General features: G+C 42.3%; 1 protein-coding gene across 1 annotated transcript; it reads right to left on the bottom strand.

Annotated features, from left to right (window-relative positions):
• LOC119896181 (transmembrane protease serine 9-like) lies at window positions 1–20,463 on the bottom strand. Its single transcript, XM_038709679.1, has 14 exons — window positions 20,394–20,463; window positions 16,536–16,556; window positions 16,264–16,426; window positions 14,985–15,259; window positions 12,273–12,418; window positions 11,939–12,191; window positions 11,258–11,420; window positions 9,504–9,778; window positions 5,615–5,760; window positions 5,281–5,533; window positions 4,601–4,763; window positions 2,848–3,122; window positions 316–455; window positions 1–234 (listed from the first exon to the last, which is right to left on the bottom strand). Exons 1-14 carry the CDS (start codon window positions 20,446–20,448, stop codon window positions 139–141), a joined length of 2,424 nt encoding a protein of 807 aa, XP_038565607.1. The 5' UTR covers window positions 20,449–20,463; the 3' UTR covers window positions 1–138.
• Window positions 20,464–21,739: the final 1,276 nt, after the last annotated feature.

Here is a 21,739-nt window from a genome sequence, read left to right on the forward strand (position 1 = left end):
CTTGGTGGAGAACAGGTGACGCTGAGGTCACCGTCAGTCCCAGCGGACATGAAGGTGTAATAGCCCGGCTGGTTGATGGTGATCTGGCTGTTGATCCAGGACTGATACTGGGACACTCGGGTGTAGCCTGATGGGATATTAGGCACTGCGCAGCCCTATTACTGAGGAAACTCGTGATTCCCCCTGGATCCAGCGACCGCCCTGCTTGCTCACCAGCGGACCTCCTCCATCCCCCTTTACGGAAAGAAACATTTAAGAGAAAGAATCTTTGCAGAAGGCAAAATCAGACTCGAACACAGGAGTAAAACTGATCACCTGACAGATGTCCTTCCCTCCAGCACCGGCACACATCTTGTTGTTTGTGATCAGGCTCAATCCGTAGGTACAGCTACACTGTCTGTTCCCCACAATCGGCAGCTGCACCTCCATTAGCTTTTGTGGGTAAGGAAGGGACACTAAAGAGACAAATACAGTTTAGTAAACAGCACAAGTGGTGAAATGTGGTTTCATATGGTTTCACCCAGAACGGCCAGTTCTACATAATCGTACAGGCTTTGCCGTCTAAGGCTATCGCTACTGGGTTTATCCCTCGCGCACACACACACGCAGTACTGAAAAATAGTTTCCCATACCCACCCGCGTGATTGGCCGCCACCATGGTCTCACCCTGTCTATAAATTGGGGTGAGATCGGACAATCGGCTCAGAGCGGAAAGCATCCGGCGTCATGTCGGCTATGCACGGCCTCAACACTCTTGGTGTTCTGTTGATTTATGCTACCTATTGCGATGCGCTACTTAGCAGTTCTAGCGAGTAGCATGAGTTATCTTTAAACAAACATAAATTAGCTAGCTCGTTGTACTGGATGTTGTGGTTAGAACAAGACAGCAAATAGGCTAAATTTACTAGTGTAGACTAATTCAATGTAATATTAAGAGGTATATTCTACTTTTTGGCTTTTCCCCTCCCCCATTATTGAGTTATATATGTTTTTTGTGCATGTAACAGGTTTGCAAAGTGTAAAAGCCCAAAGTCCAGCCCAAAGGGAGTTCCCATCTCCCACGGAAAACTGCCTGAAAACAGCTCGTTTTGTTTACTGTAATGTAGAGACAGAGCTCAGTTAAAACTTCATGGATGAAAGATTCTTTTGTTACAGATTAATAACTCACCACTCCGAGAACTCTCGCTCCAGTCCATGTTGCTAAGCTGGTCGGCAACATGTACAGCTGAACCAAAGCTGTTTACTGGCTTCTCACGACCCGCCCTACTCTGCTTCTGATTGGCTATTAATCCATAAGTCCTTAAGTTAACTGTGCATGTGCAACTCCCAACAAACATCTTGTGGTTGTGAGATGTATCAGTCCATCTCTCAGTCGAGGCAGATGGCCGCTGATATTGAGCCATGGTTCTGCTCGAGGTTTCTGCCTCTTAAAGGAAGTTTTTCCTTGCCTCTGTCGCCTAGTGCTGCTCTTGGTGGGAACTGTGGGGCTTCTGTAAACATCATCATAGAGTACGGTCTAGACCTGCTCTTTTATGAAAAGCGCTCTGTTGTCTGTCTGTAACTGTTGTTTTGATTTGGTGCTATATACTGTAAATTGAATCCATAAGTAAAACGAAGCCTTCAACACAGGGTGAGAAGAAGAGCTGCAGCAATGCGCAGTATGATAAAAAAAATGGTGTTTTTTGAAAATTAAACCATGGAAACCTGTTCTGGTACAAGCCCTAAATAAGATTTTGAACCTGACAATGAGCAGAATATGACCTCTTTAAAGCACAAATAACTTAAACTGTTCCTCTTTTATTTACTTTCTTACTTTATTCAAACTGTTTAAATTGATAGAATTAACACAATTTACTGTCTTTGGGATAATCATATGTTTTAATACAGTATCAAAATATGCTCCCCGTATACTTACAGTAGTCTACACATGGAGTGAGTAGTGGTGCAATATAAAATGATTCTGTAGTAGAAGCATCTGCTATTGATTGGCGCTACGGTAGCATTTTTCGACAAGGAAGCAGACATCATCAGAACACCGGCTGCTTTCATTGAATGTAGTTGGTTGTGCAGGCTTTCTTTTCCTTTCCATCCTTTGTTTAGTGCAGTGTAGTGACTTGATTTGTCTGAATCCTTACTTGTTTATCACATTTGTCTGTCGTCTATTTGGACAAAACACTCCGTTTGAGAAAATAATTCTGTACAGATCAGGTGCTCGGTACACTATAACAAATAAAATTGGTTGCAGTGATTTACAACTTGGATATGAAAGACCAAGAACAAGGCTTTCAAATGAGCTATAATTTAGTTTAGGTTTAGAGCTGATTAGTAGGCTTGAGTTCAAGCTAGCTGCAACTCCACCTCCTCGGCCCGTGCCTCGAGGAATGTGAGTATTAATACGACTGGGACGAGGGGATTCATGGATGCTCCAGAGGGCATCAGAGCGCACTCCACCAGAGGAATCTCAAAGTCTACAATTGTGATTCTTGGTTTTCCCCTTTTTTCCACTTCTCTATGTTTCACTCTGTGCTGAGTGTTTAGTCGGAGTGATTGCTGTCACTTAATGTGGTTGTACTCCCTCCTCCCTGCCTGTTGACACGTAGAGAGCTGTCCTCCATGTTGGCCCTACTCCACTTCGCACTTAGAAAATATTCAAACTTCTTCACAAAACTATGTGTTAATGTCAAGACAAATCATGATATAAGGATCCCTGCACACAGTAACAGGAATGATTTGTTTCTCCCCTGGGTAAAAGAGGAGCTGCATTTTTGCACTGAAAAACACAGTTGTTGACACCACTGTAGTTACACTATCTCTGAAAATAAATATAATCCAGGTTTTCTGACCCACCTCCAGTTCCAACATTGCCCCAGCCGGTGGCCCAGGAGACAGTGCCCTTGTAGAAGGTGCTGCCTGTGGCTGCCAGACAGACGGGCTGGACGTAGGCGTTGAATGTCACCGGTGAGGAGAGCTTCAGGAGGCAGATGTCGTTTTCAAAAGTTCCAGGGTTAAAGTTGGGATGAATGATGATCTGTGATACTGCCCGAGACACTTGATTGGGGTTTGTTCCCTGTAGACTCTGGAGACCCAGAACCACAGTCAGAGTTCTCGTGCCTACGCCTGTGCTGAGGTTATGAGAAGAGAAACAAAAGATAGATGTGGCAACAGGGAGATATCATTCCCATCATCCTTAGTCATTCATGTGCTCAATTAACTTTTTCATGACCTCAAGACCTAATTATGGAAATTGTTTCTAAAATTAATAATTTTCCATTCAGTCTGCACATACAGTCCATGTTCTTTGCATTTGTTGCAGTCGAGAATTCCAGAAAACTAAGGATTCATTTCTACCTCATTCTGCCTTATCAAATTTTTTTTTACAACAAAGCAATCTCCAAGTATACAAATCAAATGAAGTTCAAAATGGAACTTGTGTTTCAGTTTGTTAAAGATCACAATTTGGTTAGGTTTAGGAAAACGTCATTGCTTGGGTTGAAATAACGACGTTACTTTCATGACTTCACTTATGTTCAATAGTCTCCAGTCACCTGTTTTTAGCTTTCATAAATGAAGCTACAGGGCTTCCCCCAGTGCGTTACAAACTGACACCAAGGGGTTTTTGCCACGTAAAAAGAACACTTGTTTACACATGCTTTCAAAAAGTTTAGGGGACATTGGTATTCTCTCTTCTGGTTAGCTCTAGAGCTGCATAGGGCAGAAATTAACTCTAAAATGCAGACTAAACTCATGCAGACTACATGACTTTCAGCGTCGGCTGTCTTGTGATGGGAGTCTTGAAGTCGTTGTGACGTTCACACTACGTGACTGATCGGTGAGAGGGGGTCACACATTACACGAGTGGACTGCGGCTGTGTCACCCGACGCTGGTCTCCAAACCACGATTTGTCAAGAAAACAAACGGGAAATGGGAAATGACGCAAACCTACAGACAAAACAGCTGTTATTATTAAGATGGTAATTACAAAGACAAAGAATCTGGGTGAAAGAATGGATTAGCACAAACAGGTAGGGATGTCTGAGCTACAGCGAGAGATGGAGATGAAAGTGTTTTGAAATGAAAAAGTAACTGCCTGCTCTCATTGGCTGGATGTGGATGTCGGCTGAACTCCTCCAGATACTCCTCCACCGATGTGTCAGTGATGCTTCCGTGACGCATCGCTGACACATCGGGTCAGGAGCTGTTCAGATGGGTCTTCGAGTAGTTCACACGTAATGAGTGGCTGATTTACCCCTGATGACAGCCTGACGGTTGCCAAGCTTACCGACTGGGAAAGTGGGCTTAAAACGTGTCGTGTGATTTAGGCTTAGGTTGCCTCTTATTCATTTTCATCTCTGCCTCTTAGAGCAGTTATTCCAAACCTTGTTGGCTGGTGACCCCTCAAAAAGGAGGCATTGTCTGCTTGATTCCAATCACCACAGCTTGAAACAATCCAGATTTTATCCTTGAATGGTAATGAATGATAAAATCATTCAGATTCGAGTAGGTCTAGGTGGGGAAGGTTGGGAAACACTGCCTTAGGCAGGCTGTTTACAGGACTGCGTGGCAAGTAGTTTTTATCTCGACCCTATCCTCACTAGTTACCTTGTGATGCAGTTAGCAGCTGTCAGCACCCAGTCATTGTTAATGAGGGTTCCTCCACAGAAGTGGGTTCCAGAGCTTTGCAGACTGGCCTGCCAGGGCCAGCTGCCTGCAGAGCCCACCAGTCCTCCAACAATCTTAGTGTTGAGCGTAGGCTGACCGCACACTGAGGAGGGGGACAATAAAGACACAGGATGAACAATCCAGGGTTGACAGCAAATACAAACAATAATGATTATGTTACATTTAGCTGATGCTTTTATCCAAAGCGACTTAAAAAGCTATATATGTCTGAGGTTGCACGCCTCTGGAGCAACGAGGGGTTAAGTGTCTTGCTCAGGGTTTACAAAGTTTATGTCTAACAAAATGTTTGAAACGTCCAAATGGTAGATGGAGAACAAGTTAAAAAGTTAGCAGTAAAACTGTGACTCAGCATCTAGTTGTGAGCGAGACTCACTCCTGTGATCTCAATGGTATAACATTATTATTTTAACAACCATGGTGTTGCCATGAACTTCATTCTGTACAACAATTTGTGAACGCATCACCATTAAATGAACTTCATTGGGCAAAACAGTAAATGAACACATCTACATTCAAACAGATTCTGAAACGAAACATGAAACTGTTTGTTAGAAGAAGAAGAAAAGTATCTAATATAAGCTTTCTGGGGCAAAACTTACCTTGGGCTATGGGTGGTGGCAGGGCAGGACAGGTGACGCTGAGGTCACCGTCGGTCCCTGTGGAGGTGAAGGTGATGAAGCCCGGCTGGTTGATGGTGATCTGGCTGTTGATCCAGGACTGATACTGGGACACTCGGGTGTAGCCTGATGGGATATTAGGCACTGCGCAGCCCTTATTACTGAGGAAACTCGTGATTCCCCCCTGGATCCAGCGACCGCCCTGCTTGCTCACCAGCGGACCTCCTCCATCCCCCTTTACGGAAAGAAACATTTAGGAGAAGGAATCTTTGCGGAAGGCAAAATCAGACTCGAACACAGGAGTAAAACTGATCACCTGACAGATGCCCTTCCCTCCAACATTTAACTCGGCGCACATCTTGTTGTTTGTGATCAAACTCAATCCGTAGGTACAGGTACACTCTCTGTTCCCAACAATCGGCAGCTGCACCTCCATTAGGTTTTGTGGGAAAGGCAGGGACACTAAAGAGACACAAATTTAGTTTAATAAACAAGTGTTCACATGTTTTGAAATGGTTTCAAACAAAATGGGAGTTCAATAAATACATCAGTGATCTGTGGCACACCTCAAGTATTGCCAGATGTTCCTCTATGGATCAAGCAAACATTGTCCCTACTTGAACCCAAAGGACCATGCCAGCTGTTTTTCTATGTCTTAGCCCATTAAAGGTACAATGAGTAGCGTTAAACCAAAGGGGAGGTCCGCCACCAAACTTCAAAACACTTGCAGTACTTCAAATTAAATTTATAGCGCCAATTCATTACAAAAGTTACCTCATTCACTTTTTATATATATAGCAGGTCTAGATTGTACCATCTATTATTATGAACACTTGGTGACAGAGGCAAGGAAAGACTCCCATTTAGGAGGTAGAAAGACCTCGGCCGGAACTGTGACTCAGGTTTGGTGGCCGGCGTTGGATAGCGAAAGAGGACGAGGGGGTGATGCAACACAATATCCACATAGAACTGCATAAAAGGTAAAAGTGGTTGTGGTGCAGACAGAAAATAAACAATGTTATTGATAATTCTAGTAAAATTAATAATAATAGTAGGATTAATAATAATTGTAGCAGTGGCGGCAGCAGGAAGCTCGCAACCACAGATCTAGACCCCACAGCTCCAGAGCCAGAAACACCTGCAGAGAGCAACAGACGGAAAGAGGAGAGGGACGAGAGAGCAGCAAACTACAGGAGAGGGAAGTAGTAGAGTTAGAAACATGTAAGAAAGAGATGAAGAGGAGAGAGGAGCTCAGTGCATCATGGGAAATCCCCCGGCAGTCTAGGCCTATAGCAGCATAACTAAGGGATGGTTCAGGACTCACCTGAGCCAGCCCTAACTATAAGCTTTATCAAAGAGGAAAGTCTTAAGCCTACTCTTAAATGTGGAGATGGTGTCTGCCTCCTGAACCCAAACTGGAACCTGGTTCCACAGGAGAGGAGCTTGATAGCTGAACGCTCTGGCTCCTAGTCGACTTTTGGAGACTCTAGGAACCACAAGTAACCCTGCATTCTGGGAGCGCAGTGCTCTGGTGGGGTAGTAAGGTACGATGAGCTCTTTAAGATATGATTGTGCCTGAAAATTAGGGGCTCTGTAGGTAAGAGGAAGGATTTTAAATTAATGGACTTTTTCAAGCAGCCTGATAATAGGGAATTGCAGCAATCCAGCCTAGAAGTAACAAATGCATGGACTATTTTTTCTGCATCATTTTTAGACAGGATGTTCCTGATTTTTGCAATATTATGTAGGTGAAAAAAGGCGGTCCTTGAAATTTGCTTAATTTGAGAGTTAAACGACATGTCCTGATCAAAGATAACTCCAAGATTTCTCAGAGTTGTGCTGGAGGCCAGGGCGATGCCATCCAGAACAACAACTTTACTTGGGCCCCAGAAAAATAACTTCAGTTTTATCTGAGTTTAACAATCGAAAATTACAGGTCATCCAGGTTTTAACATCCTTAGGGCGTGCTTGAAGTTTAGCAAACTGATTGGTTTCATCTGGCCTGATCAATAGATATAATTGAGTATCATCTGCATAAAAGTGAAAGTTTACGTTTCCTGATAATATTGCCTAAAGGAAGCATATGTAAAGTGAACAGGATTGGACCAAGCACAGATCCTTGTGGAGCTCCATGACTAAAGGCCCATTTATACTCCTGCGTAGGGTCTATGTGCGTACCTATGCCGTAGGCTATGCACGTAGCCATGCATTTATACTTGTGCATAGGTGTGTCCGTCATTCTGCAATTCCGCCCCCAAACGCTAGTCAGCAGGAGCACTACAGCGTCCACTGCTTTGACTCTTGCCGGCCAAGTAGGTTAACTTCCATTTTAGCACTCCGCTAACGTAAATGGGGGTAAAATTGTATACGTATGGCCGGTGTAGCATTTTCAAATGTTACTGACTGAAAGGATCACATTCTGATAGCGAAACGAGTCATTTCGCTCGGATTGCGACGGTCAAATATATTGATTCACTGTGTTACAGCTGCCGTTTTGGCCGGCAGTAAATGTTACTTCAAAGCGTGGGGTACTTCCGTCCGGCTCGGAGGCATTGCGAGGCTACCCAGCCAACCAATCACAGAGCTTACGGTCCTCGTCAACATGATGTGTAGTTACATTTTGGAGGAGGTGCACGTCAGGCGACGGCGTAGCCTCTGTGTAACCTATGCCGTCGATTTGAAGCAGAAGTATAAATTGCACTTAACTTTGGTGTACATGGAGGATTCATCGTTAAGACGTACAAACTGAGATCGATCTGATAAATAGGACTTAAACCAGCTTAGAGCGGTTCCTCTAATGCCAATGAAATGTTCCAGTCTCTGTAATAAAATATGGTGGTCACTTGTGTCAAATCGGTCTAATGAGACAAATACAGAGACAAGTCCTTTGTCTGATGCATTTAAGTGTCATCTATGCATTTATATGAGTTATAATCAAAACTAAAGCAAGTAATACATTTTTATTCTGATTGATATGAAAGTACCCTAGTTGAATGTCATTCAGTATAACACTCAAGACAAAAATGTATTATTTTATGTAAATTTATCCTAAAGACAAGGTCTCCTATTTTTAGGAATGTGTTTTTAGGTTATTTTAACTGGGTTATTTATTTCTTATTGTCCTTTTGCACTACAAAAGTAGCTGATGAGAAACAACTTTTCGTTTCTCTGCGTATTGAAATACCAGGTGAAATGACAATAAAGTTTATCTATCTAGAAGAAAGTACTTTTTTATTTTGAATACCACATATTTGATGCATGATGTGTAGGTTTTTTACAAATATTTCCTGTCTCACACTGAATATCTAAAAATATTTTATTAAGTGGTGTGTATGAATAATTATCATTAACACTACTAACGTGGAGTTTAGTCCACATAAATAGGGCAACTCCACGTTAACCACAAAGATAACCTGTTCTGAGAAGCTTAGAGATTCAACATAAATTGTCATGGCAGCAGACCTCAGGTAAAACCTCTCCACCTTTCGTAGTACGGGTTAATCTGGAAGTTACACCTCACGTCACAAAGTTACTCATAAAGTTACTTTGATAAGCCAGTTGCCGTGTTTTGTAGTCCAGGCCCTGTGGCTCATATGTGTGACATCTGTATCTCCCTGCCTATGTGTGTGTGTGTGTGTGTGGGGGGGGAGAGTCTCCCTTATCCTGATTACCTGATGTGTGCCACCTGGTTGTGCCCCACAATGCTTGTTTGCTCTTGAATAAATGTTTTTTAGTTCTGTTCAGTTCCTGTCCGGTCACTGTAGTATGTTGAGAGTTCTGCTTGTCTCTGTGTGGTTGCATTTACCAGTTTTATTTGGATTTAGATTTGTGTAACAGATTATAACCTTTGTTTGACATTGCAAACTGATATCAGCTCTCCAGTGTTGTGTGTTTGGGCTCAAACCTGCTTAGCACTCAATGAATTCTGAGACAACATAGTTATTGCCACTATTGTAATTAGATCATTTTTGAAAACAAATGTAATCCAGGTCCTTTTTGACCCACCTCCAGACAACCTCCAGTTCCTCCAGTTAATGTCACAGACAAATCATGATATAAGGATCCCTGCACACAGTAACAGGAATGATTTGTTTCTCCCCTGGGTAAAAGAGGAGCTGCATTTTTGCACTGAAAAACACAGTTGTTGACACCACTGTAGTTACACTATCTCTGAAAATAAATATAATCCAGGTTTTCTGACCCACCTCCAGTTCCAACATTGCCCCAGCCGGTGGCCCAGGAGACAGTGCCCTTGTAGAAGGTGCTGCCTGTGGCTGCCAGGCAGACGGGCTGGACGTAGGCGTTGAATGTCACCGGTGAGGAGAGCTTCAGGAGGCAGATGTCGTTTTCAAAAGTTCCAGGGTTAAAGTTGGGATGAATGATGATCTGTGATACTGCCCGAGACACTTGATTGGGGTTTGTTCCCTGTAGACTCTGGAGACCCAGAACCACAGTCAGAGTTCTCGTGCCTACGCCTGTGCTGAGGTTATGAGAAGAGAAACAAAAGATAGATGTGGCAACAGGGAGATATCATTCCCATCATCCTTAGTCATTCATGTGCTCAATTAACTTTTTCATGACCTCAAGACCTAATTATGGAAATTGTTTCTAAAATTAATAATTTTCCATTCAGTCTGCACATACAGTCCATGTTCTTTGCATTTGTTGCAGTCGAGAATTCCAGAAAACTAAGGATTCATTTCTACCTCATTCTGCCTTATCAAATTTTTTTTACAACAAAGCAATCTCCAAGTATACAAATCAAATGAAGTTCAAAATGGAACTTGTGTTTCAGTTTGTTAAAGATCACAATTTGGTTAGGTTTAGGAAAACGTCATTGCTTGGGTTGAAATAACGACGTTACTTTCATGACTTCACTTATGTTCAATAGTCTCCAGTCACCTGTTTTTAGCTTTCATAAATGAAGCTACAGGGCTTCCCCCAGTGCGTTACAAACTGACACCAAGGGGTTTTTGCCACGTAAAAAGAACACTTGTTTACACATGCTTTCAAAAAGTTTAGGGGACATTGGTATTCTCTCTTCTGGTTAGCTCTAGAGCTGCATAGGGCAGAAATTAACTCTAAAATGCAGACTAAACTCATGCAGACTACATGACTTTCAGCGTCGGCTGTCTTGTGATGGGAGTCTTGAAGTCGTTGTGACGTTCACACTACGTGACTGATCGGTGAGAGGGGGTCACACATTACACGAGTGGACTGCGGCTGTGTCACCCGACGCTGGTCTCCAAACCACGATTTGTCAAGAAAACAAACGGGAAATGGGAAATGACGCAAACCTACAGACAAAACAGCTGTTATTATTAAGATGGTAATTACAAAGACAAAGAATCTGGGTGAAAGAATGGATTAGCACAAACAGGTAGGGATGTCTGAGCTACAGCGAGAGATGGAGATGAAAGTGTTTTGAAATGAAAAAGTAACTGCCTGCTCTCATTGGCTGGATGTGGATGTCGGCTGAACTCCTCCAGATACTCCTCCACCGATGTGTCAGTGATGCTTCCGTGACGCATCGCTGACACATCGGGTCAAGGAGCTGTTCAGATGGGTCTTCGAGTAGTTCACACGTAATGAGTGGCTGATTTACCCCTGATGACAGCCTGACGGTTGCCAAGCTTACCGACTGGGAAAGTGGGCTTAAAACGTGTCGTGTGATTTAGGCTTAGGTTGCCTCTTATTCATTTTCATCTCTGCCTCTTAGAGCAGTTATTCCAAACCTTGTTGGCTGGTGACCCCTCAAAAAGGAGGCATTGTCTGCTTGATTCCAATCACCACAGCTTGAAACAATCCAGATTTTATCCTTGAATGGTAATGAATGATAAAATCATTCAGATTCGAGTAGGTCTAGGTGGGGAAGGTTGGGAAACACTGCCTTAGGCAGGCTGTTTACAGGACTGCGTGGCAAGTAGTTTTTTATCTCGACCCTATCCTCACTAGTTACCTTGTGATGCAGTTAGCAGCTGTCAGCACCCAGTCATTGTTAATGAGGGTTCCTCCACAGAAGTGGGTTCCAGAGCTTTGCAGACTGGCCTGCCAGGGCCAGCTGCCTGCAGAGCCCACCAGTCCTCCAACAATCTTAGTGTTGAGCGTAGGCTGACCACACACTGAGGAGGGGGACAATAAAGACACAGGATGAACAATCCAGGGTTGACAGCAAATACAAACAATAATGATTATGTTACATTTAGCTGATGCTTTTATCCAAAGCGACTTAAAAAAGCTATATATGTCTGAGGTTGCACGCCTCTGGAGCAACGAGGGGTTAAGTGTCTTGCTCAGGGTTTACAAAGTTTATGTCTAACAAAATGTTTGAAACGTCCAAATGGTAGATGGAGAACAAGTTAAAAAGTTAGCAGTAAAACTGTGACTCAGCATCTAGTTGTGAGCGAGACTCACTCCTGTGATCTCAATGGTATAACATTATTATTTTAACAACCATGGTGTTGCCATGAACTTCATTCTGTACAACAATTTGTGAACGCATCACCATTAAATGAACTTCATTGGGCAAAACAGTAAATGAACACATCTACATTCAAACAGATTCTGAAACGAAACATGAAACTGTTTGTTAGAAGAAGAAGAAAAGTATCTAATATAAGCTTTCTGGGGCAAAACTTACCTTGGGCTATGGGTGGTGGCAGGGCAGGACAGGTGACGCTGAGGTCACCGTCGGTCCCTGTGGAGGTGAAGGTGATGAAGCCCGGCTGGTTGATGGTGATCTGGCTGTTGATCCAGGACTGATACTGGGACACTCGGGTGTAGCCTGATGGGATATTAGGCACTGCGCAGCCCTTATTACTGAGGAAACTCGTGATTCCCCCCTGGATCCAGCGACCGCCCTGCTTGCTCACCAGCGGACCTCCTCCATCCCCCTTTACGGAAAGAAACATTTAGGAGAAGGAATCTTTGCGGAAGGTAAAATCAGACTCGAACACAGGAGTAAAACTGATCACCTGACAGATGCCCTTCCCTCCAACATTTAACTCGGCGCACATCGTGTTGTTTGTGATCAAACTCAATCCGTAGGTACAGGTACACTCTCTGTTTCCAACAATCGGCAGCTGCACCTCCATTAGGTTTTGTGGGAAAGGCAGGGACACTAAAGAGACACAAATTTAGTTTAATAAACAAGTGTTCACATGTTTTGAAATGGTTTCAAACAAAATGGGAGTTCAATAAATACATCAGTGATCTGTGGCACACCTCAAGTATTGCCAGATGTTCCTCTATGGATCAAGCAAACATTGTCCCTACTTGAACCCAAAGGACCATGCCAGCTGTTTTTCTATGTCTTAGCCCATTAAAGGTACAATGAGTAGCGTTAAACCAAAGGGGAGGTCCGCCACCAAACTTCAAAACACTTGCAGTACTTCAAATTAAATTTATATAGCGCCAATTCATTACAAAAGTTATCTCATTCACTTTTTATATATATAGCAGGTCTAGATTGTACCATCTATTATTATGAACACTTGGTGACAGAGGCAAGGAAAGACTCCCATTTAGGAGGTAGAAAGACCTCGGCCGGAACTGTGACTCAGGTTTGGTGGCCGGCGTTGGATAGCGAAAGAGGACGAGGGGGTGATCCAACACAATATCCACATAGAACTGCATAAAAGGTAAAAGTGGTTGTGGTGCAGACAGAAAATAAACAATGTTATTGATAATTCTAGTAAAATTAATAATAATAGTAGGATTAATAATAATTGTAGCAGTGGCGGCAGCAGGAAGCTCGCAACCACAGATCTAGACCCCACAGCTCCAGAGCCAGAAACACCTGCAGAGAGCAACAGACGGAAAGAGGAGAGGGACGAGAGAGCAGCAAACTACAGGAGAGGGAAGTAGTAGAGTTAGAAACATGTAAGAAAGAGATGAAGAGGAGAGAGGAGCTCAGTGCATCATGGGAAATCCCCCGGCAGTCTAGGCCTATAGCAGCATAACTAAGGGATGGTTCAGGACTACCTGAGCCAGCCCTAACTATAAGCTTTATCAAAGAGGAAAGTCTTAAGCCTACTCTTAAATGTGGAGATGGTGTCTGCCTCCTGAACCCAAACTGGAACCTGGTTCCACAGGAGAGGAGCTTGATAGCTGAACGCTCTGGCTCCTAGTCTACTTTTGGAGACTCTAGGAACCACAAGTAACCCTGCATTCTGGGAGCGCAGTGCTCTGGTGGGGTAGTAAGGTACTATGAGCTCTTTAAGATAAGATGGTGCCTGACCATTAAGAGCTTTGTAGGTAAGAAGAATGATTTTAAATTCTATTCTGGATTTTACTGGAAGCCAATGCAAAGAAGCTAAAACAGGAGAAATATGATCTCTTTTCCTGGTTCCTGTCAGAACACGTGCTGCAGCATTCTGGATCAGCTGAAGAGTCTTAATGGACTTTTTCGAGCAGCCTGATAATAAGGAATTGCAGTAATCCAGCCTAGAAGTAACAAATGCATGGACTAGTTTTTCTGCATCATTTTTAGACAGGATGTTCCTGATTTTCGCAATATTACGTAGGTGAAAAAAGGCGGTCCTTGAAATTTGCTTAATGTGGGACTTAAACGACATGTCCTGATCAAAGATAACTCCAAGATTCCTCACAGTGGTGCTGGAGGCCAGGGCGATGCCATCAAGGGAAACTATATCTTTAGATAATAGATATAATATAACACATCAACAGTATAACACTCAAGACAAAAATGTATTTTTATGGAAATTTGTCCTAATGACATGGTCAGAAGAGAGTATTTTGTTTTGAATACCACATATTTGATGCATCATGGGTACGACACAAAATGTGAATGTATGAATAATTATCATTAACACTACTAACGTGGAGTTTAGTCCACATAAATAGGGCAACTCCACGTTAACCACAAAGATAACCTGTTCTGAGAAGCTTAGAGATTCAACATAAATTGTCATGGCAGCAGACCTCAGGTAAAACCTCTCCACCTTTCGTAGTACGGGTTAATCTGGAAGTTACACCTCACGTCACAAAGTTACTCATAAAGTTACTTTGATAAGCCAGTTGCCGTGTTTTGTAGTCCAGGCCCTGTGGCTCATATGTGTGACATCTGTATCTCCCTGCCTATGTGTGTGTGTGTGTGTGGGGGGGGGGAGAGTCTCCCTTATCCTGATTACCTGATGTGTGCCACCTGGTTGTGCCCCACAATGCTTGTTTGCTCTTGAATAAATGTTTTTTAGTTCTGTTCAGTTCCTGTCCGGTCACTGTAGTATGTTGAGAGTTCTGCTTGTCTCTGTGTGGTTGCATTTACCAGTTTTATTTGGATTTAGATTTGTGTAACAGATTATAACCTTTGTTTGACATTGCAAACTGATATCAGCTCTCCAGTGTTGTGTGTTTGGGCTCAAACCTGCTTAGCACTCAATGAATTCTGAGACAACATAGTTATTGCCACTATTGTAATTAGATCATTTTTGAAAACAAATGTAATCCAGGTCCTTTTTGACCCACCTCCAGACAACCTCCAGTTCCTCCAGTTAATGTCACAGACAAATCATGATAAAAGGATCCCTGCACACAGTAACAGGAATGATTTGTTTCTCCCCTGGGTAAAGGGGGGACTGCATTTTTGCACTGAAAAACACAGTTGTTGACACCACTGTATTTACACTATCTCTGAAAATAAATGTAATCCAGGTTTTCTGACCCACCTCCAGTTCCAACATTGCCCCAGCCGGTGGCCCAGGAGACAGTGCCCTTGTAGAAGGTGCTGCCTGTGGCTGCCAGGCAGACGGGCTGGACGTAGGCGTTGAATGTCACCGGTGAGGAGAGCTTCAGGAGGCAGATGTCGTTTTCAAAAGTTCCAGGGTTAAAGTTGGGATGAATGATGATCTGTGATACTGCCCGAGACACTTGATTGGGGTTTGTTCCCTGTAGACTCTGGAGACCCAGAACCACAGTCAGAGTTCTCGTGCCTACGCCTTGTCTGAGTTATCAGAAGAGAAAAAACAGTGCAAAGACATGAAAAGCAGAACTGTAGTCAAGAACATTTCAGCAGACACTAGTCCATCTAGTTTGTATGGAGCTTGTTAGATGTTAAAACAGGGAGATTCAAATACTCACAAGTTAGTAATTTGTTTCATAATAATAAAAATGATTCCCTCATCTTAGTCATTATTAACCCTAACATGCTCAGTATACTTTTTCATGGCCTGAAGTCCTAATGTCCTAATTCCATAAGTTTTTCCCTCAAATTCTTGATTAGTACTCCAGTCTGCACATGTAGTCCATGTTCTTTGCATCTGTTTAGGTGGAGACCAACAGAACTTTTCTGGACCGAAAAACATCTGTAACATCAACAGGTTTTTTCCCTCCTGTGTTTGCTTCTTCTGAGTCTTTAATTCTAGATTTATTGTCGTCTATATTTGGACTAAACTCTCAGGAATGATCTGCCTTACACATGACTGAATGGAAATGACGCTAAATGATGTAGAAAGTGTTTCTTGCTGACTGACTCTCTCTGACTTTAATTGTCTCGATAATAAGCTAAGTTAATTGGGGAAATAACAGAAAAGAAAAATCTTTCTAATAAATGAAGAAAGTTGTTTGTTCTGCTTTTGTTGTTCAGACTGACAGCGAAAACATTTTAACAAGACGGCAAATCATTAAACGAATCGCATATAAAACTTGGCAGTGATACACTTGAGTTTAGAAAGGACTATTTGTCTTCATGAAAACAGTGTTGCGATGAATCAGATCAGTACGATCAGCTGTCCAATCAATAACGGCTATACGATAAAGGGGCGTGTCGATCAGTAAAAAAAAAGAAAAGACAAACAACAGACTTGAGCTGCACCCCATGTTTACAGTCCGATTAGCAACATGTGATGTGAGAATGGACTTGGAGACGTTTATGACCAGATTGTTTCACAAGTAACCAGTTCACAAAGCTAAAAAAAGCTAAATCATTGCCCTACCCTTACTGCTTACCTGGTGCAGCATTGAGCAGCAGTCAGCACCCACTGATTGTTAATGAGGGATCCTCCACAGATGTGGGGCTCTGAGGTTCGCAGACTGGCCTGCCAGGGCCAGCTGCCTGCAGGGGCCACATCTCCTCCGACAATCCTGGTGTTGAGTGTTGGCAGACCACACACTGAGGAGAGAGACAAAGACAAAATAGGAAAATAAGAAGAATAGAAATATGTCTAAAACGTTCCAGTGACAGACAGGAAGTAAAAAAGAGAGTAGAAACTTTGACTTACCATTCAGTTGTGAGTGAGACTCTGAAAACACAAAACAAACAATATTTGATACAGAAATTGTGTTTATATTTACTGATGTTTTTGCTATATTGATGTGATATTTATGTCAGGATGTTTGTCATCACTCTTAACATTTCTTACTAAAATCATTCAAACACAATGATTGTCTCAAAAATAAAATAATTGAAAAATAATTTTACAGTTACAGAAACTGACTCCTTATATTTTCCCAGTTTCTGCTATTCAGTCAAAACATTATTTGCTGTGACATGGAGGAGGGCTCATTCTGTGAACAGATGTTCTTCTTCTCCTCAGGTAAAGTTTTGCAAAGAAATCTTGTCACACAGTGTCGGTACAGTGACTTCAAACATTCCTTTAAACAGGTGAAAATTGCTGTGGTCCATCTGTTTATGTGATTTATCCACATGTCCCTGAATAAAAAAAAACTTCTCATACATGTCTTAAATTAAATCCACAAATATTCCTTAGTTTGCATGCTTACAAAAAACTCTTACTACAAGGACAGACTGAAAAGAATAAGAGAGTTTCTTTTTTAAGGTGGCTTTAAGTTGCAGAATTACATGTCTGTGTTAAAATAAATTCAGTGCCTTTAACGGTCCAATCAAGTACCATTGAACTTAACTACTTAGCTTGTGCTAAACTGGATTTCTGGCTTGAAAAGTATATACAAATAATACAAATGTGTGAAAGATGTGGAATATTTTAAGGATTGTTGAAAAGATGATACTAAACTGCATTGCTGGCTTTAATTTGCATGAAGAAGTAGCTAAAGGACTTTTTCCATGTCAATTTTATTTAGAATTACAATAAACCTCATATTGCTAATGTGTGTAATGATTTATTTAGTATGAATGGGAATACTACCTACAGTGAGGAAAATAAGTATTTGAACACCCTGCTATTTTGCAAGTTCTCCCACTTAGAAATCATGGAGGGGTCTGAAATTGTCATCGTAGGTGCATGTCCACTGTGAGAGACATAATCTAAAAAAAAAAAATCCAGAAATCAATGTATGATTTTTTAACTATTTATTTGTATGATACAGCTGCAAATAAGTATTTGAACACCTGTCTATCAGCTAGAATTCTGACTCTCAAAGATCTGTTAGTCTGCCTTCAAAATGTCCACTCCATTTATTATCCTAAATTAGATGCACCTGTTTGAGGTTGTTAGCTGCATAAAGACACCTGTCCACCCCATACAATCAGTAAGAATCCAACTACTAACATGGCCAAGACCAAAGAGCTGTCCAAAGACACTAGAGACAAAATTGTACACCTCCACAAGGCTGGAAAGGGCTACGGGGAAATTGCCAAGCAGCTTGGTGAAAAAAGGTCCACTGTTGGAGCAATCATTAGAAAATGGAAGAAGCTAAACATGACTGTCAATCTCCCTCGGACTGGGGCCTCCATGCAAGATCTCACCTCGTGGGGTCTCAATGATCCTAAGAAAGGTGAGAAATCAGCCCAGAACTACACGGGAGGAGCTGGTCAATGACCTGAAAAGAGCTGGGACCACCGTTTCCAAGGTTACTGTTGGTAATACACTAAGACGTCATGGTTTGAAATCACGCATGGCACAGAAGGTTCCCCTGCTTAAACCAGCACATGTCAAGGCCCGTCTTCAGTTTGCCAATGACCATTTGGATGATCCAGAGGAGTCATGGGAGAAAGTCATGTGGTCAGATGAGACCAAAATAGAACTTTTTGGTCATAATTCCACTAACCGTGTTTGGAGGAAGAAGAATGATGAGCACCATCCCAAGAACACCATCCCTACTGTGTAGCATGGGGGTGGTAGCATCATGCTTTGGGGGTGTTTTTCTGCACATGGGACAGGGCGACTGCACTGTATTAAGGAGAGGATGACCGGGGCCATGTATTGCGAGATTTTGGGGAACAACCTCCTTCCCTCAGTTAGAGCATTGAAGATGGGTCGAGGCCGGGTCTTCCAACATGACAATGACCCGAAGCACACAGCCAGGATAACCAAGGAGTGGCTCTGTAAGAAGCATATCAAGGTTCTGGCGTGGCCTAGCCAGTCTCCAGACCTAAACCCAATAGAGAATCTTTGGAGGGAGCTCAAACTCCGTGTTTCTCAGCAACAGCCCAGAAACCTGACTGATCTAGAGAAGATCTGTGTGGAGGAGTGGGCCAAAATCCCTCCTGCAGTGTGTGCAAACCTGGTGAAAAACTACAGGAAACGTTTGACCTCAACAAAGGCTACTGTACCAAATATTAACATTGATTTTCTCAGGTGTTCAAATACTTATTTGCAGCTGTATCATACAAATAAATAGTTAGAAAATCATACATTGTGATTTCTGGAGTGTTTTTTTTTCACAGTGGACATGCATCTACGATGACAATTTCAGACCCCTCCATGATTTCTAAGTGGGAGAACTTGCAAAATAGCAGGGTGTTCAAATACTTATTTTCCTCACTGTATAATGTATTACAAATGTGGAGTATTTTCTATAATATAATGAACTTTAGTTGTCAGAATTAGACACAGTGCAACGCATGCAGAATTTGTTTTCTGCATGTAACTCATTGTAATTAGGAGCACTGGGCAGACATAGTGCAGCACCCAGGGAGCAGGTAGGAGGTCAGGGCCTTGCTCATGATCTGAGCCGACACGGTCTGTCTCCACCTGTGTCTGTGGACAGAGCTAACACAGCCTGTCATCTCTGGGCAGCCAGGTCTGCCTGTGTCATCCGGGCTCTTTGGCCAAGTTGTGGTCACAGAGTCTCTATAGGTGTATTGTTTCCCAATCTTAAGCTTCTATTTGATCAAATATAAACATAAAAATTGTTGCAGAAAGAGAAAGGAGGAGAGGGTCGCATAGCTCCCAAACTAGAATCTATTGGATTTTTTACTAATGACATTGTAGAAGATTTTGCTCAACGTAAAGCTCGTCAAATGCAATTCAAACAGGGGAGTACAAGTGTTTTTTCAAGAGATTTGGTTAAATGTATGGGTTACGTTTTATCATTTGGGGGTCAGGTTGCCGCTGAGCACCTGTTTGATTGTGTGTATGTGCTTGTGTGTATCACACTGCGTGTGCGCTGTAGCTGGCCAGTTTCCATGACCTGGTGTTGTTGATAATTATTGCAGTGCTCTCCTGTCTTATTTACCATTATATCTTGCATCTCTGTTGAAAAGGAATGCGGTTGTCCTGATTCGTGAGGTTATTGTACAGCATCACAGAGGACACCTCCCCTGCACTCAGGTGTTTGTAGTTACATTTCAGGATTTTGACAGCACTATCCAGGCTTCTAATAACTTTCTCTCCGACTTCTGTACTTTGCAAATACAACATTCTAGGTAACACATTCTGATTGTAAAATCCAACACATGATGGTACTCTAGACTTGTGTAGAAGAATATTATTCCAGCATTCACACCAATCAGGAATAATCTTATAGACTTCAGCGGGTCCTGAAGATGGGGCTTATCACTTAATGAAAGATCTAAAATCTGGATCAACTTAAAACTTTTTAATATTTATTTAAGAATGTTCTGCAAGTGGAAGATTTTGTGTCTGTTTCATGATGTCTTGTCAATCAGAAGCACAAATCACAGGTGTGCAACAGGGTGCATAGATTTACTGTAACTTCATAAATGTTACTGTGGGGTGAAACTAAATTAGAATCACATTAAACAACGTTTTGCAATAAACACAAACTTTAATAGACAAAAGAGACATGAAGCATGAAGTTAAAAAAACTACACGTAGTGGTTATTGCAATGTTTTTCACAATTAGTATACCATTTTGAAAAAATACATGTTTTCAAATTACTCATTTTGTACTAAATCAGTGAGGAGGGTTCTTACCTTGTGTCAGGAGAGTCAGCAGAGTCGCCACACAGATCACTTTGTAGAAAGCCATCGCTGTAAGTACATATCATCAGATCTGCACCTGCATAAATACTCTTTTTCTCCCCTCTCTCCCTCCCTCCATGTCTACCTCCAACACAAGCCCAGCTGTCCAGCGACACGCCCAACATCTATCTATAAATGTCATATGTTTGGATTCAACAAGGACTCAACAATGGAACCCAGATCTTCAAGGTCACGGTACCCATTTGGATTGGGTTGCACAAGAGGCTCATTGTTTTATTTGTGTGATTTCTAAATGTGTTTTCTATTGTTTTCACACAGGCGGGGGTGAACATTTTGAAACTGTAAAATGAGGACAGTTGGGAAATTGAAAGAAAAGGGGAGGCTTTTTGCCTTTTCCTCTTCTCCATTACTATCTGAGCTGTTTGAAGAGGCGTGTGCTCATGTGCTTTCAGCTAAGCCTGCTGACTGGAAATGGAAGGATTCAAGGAACTCAGGCCCCTATGGGGTGAATAAAAGAGCTTTCGTGTATTTAGACCATCACCATCGAGGGAGGACCCAGTTTTTGGATAACAACTTCTACAGTTTTCAACAAATCTTCTATCATAAAATTGTCCCTTAAAAGTTTTCATGAAATATTCGCGTAATATATATGAAATCCCAAAATTTAGTTCTATTGTATTGCTTGGGAACTTCACCTGTCCATCTTTTTGTTAAAGATGTTTGCTAGCATCACATCTACATTTACAGTTATTCATTAGGCAGACGCTTTAATCCAAAGCGACTTAAGATTGAGGAACAACATACAAGAATCAAGAGCATCAATACAGCATGAGATCTACAACTGACAATACCTAGTTAGTAAGGGCAGCAATAAATACTAGTAAGAGCTAATAGCACGTATGGCATCAGTGGGTACTGAGTGAGGTAGGGCCTGATTTTTCTTATGTTGTATAGAGCAAAGCGGTACGACCAAGAGACAGCAGCAACATGGTCTGAAAAGGACAGCAGGTCATCAATCATGAGACCAAAGTTTCTCACCACCCTGGTTGGAGTGATGGTGGAGGAGTCAGTGTTTCCCACAGAATGACAGTGTAACTGTGGCGGTGTTGACTACCAGCTATATACACAGCGTGCTAGCCTCGAAAATCCAGCTGCATTCTAACATTAACTTAGCTGTCCTTATTAGCTAGGCTCCTTGCATGCTGGCTAATAACTTCTTGAAAGCTGGGTCTCCGACACTGACAGTGTTGTGTTGGACAGATTTGTGCAGCGGTGTTCCACGAGGGAGAGAGAGCGAGAGAGGGACGGGTGAGCTGCACGAATGCGCTATGGTGCTC

Source organism: Micropterus salmoides, unplaced genomic scaffold (genome assembly GCF_014851395.1).
Source record: "Micropterus salmoides isolate LMB-PRFRI ecotype aquatic unplaced genomic scaffold, ASM1485139v1 Ms_hic_scaffold_10, whole genome shotgun sequence".
In the NCBI taxonomy this organism is placed as follows: domain Eukaryota; kingdom Metazoa; phylum Chordata; class Actinopteri; order Centrarchiformes; family Centrarchidae; genus Micropterus; species Micropterus salmoides.

Excerpts from the sequence above, each read along its gene's own strand:
- LOC119896181 (XM_038709679.1), bottom strand. The coding sequence starts at position 20,448 with ATGGCTTTCTACAAAGTGATCTGTGTGGCGACTCTGCTGACTCTCCTG. Across the intron at positions 16,427-16,535 it reads GTCTCACTCACAACTGAATG|TGTGTGGTCTGCCAACACTC; the intron begins GTAAGTCAAAGT and ends CTCTCTCCTCAG. Across the intron at positions 235-315 it reads GAGGGAAGGACATCTGTCAG|GGGGATGGAGGAGGTCCGCT; the intron begins GTGATCAGTTTT and ends CTTTCCGTAAAG.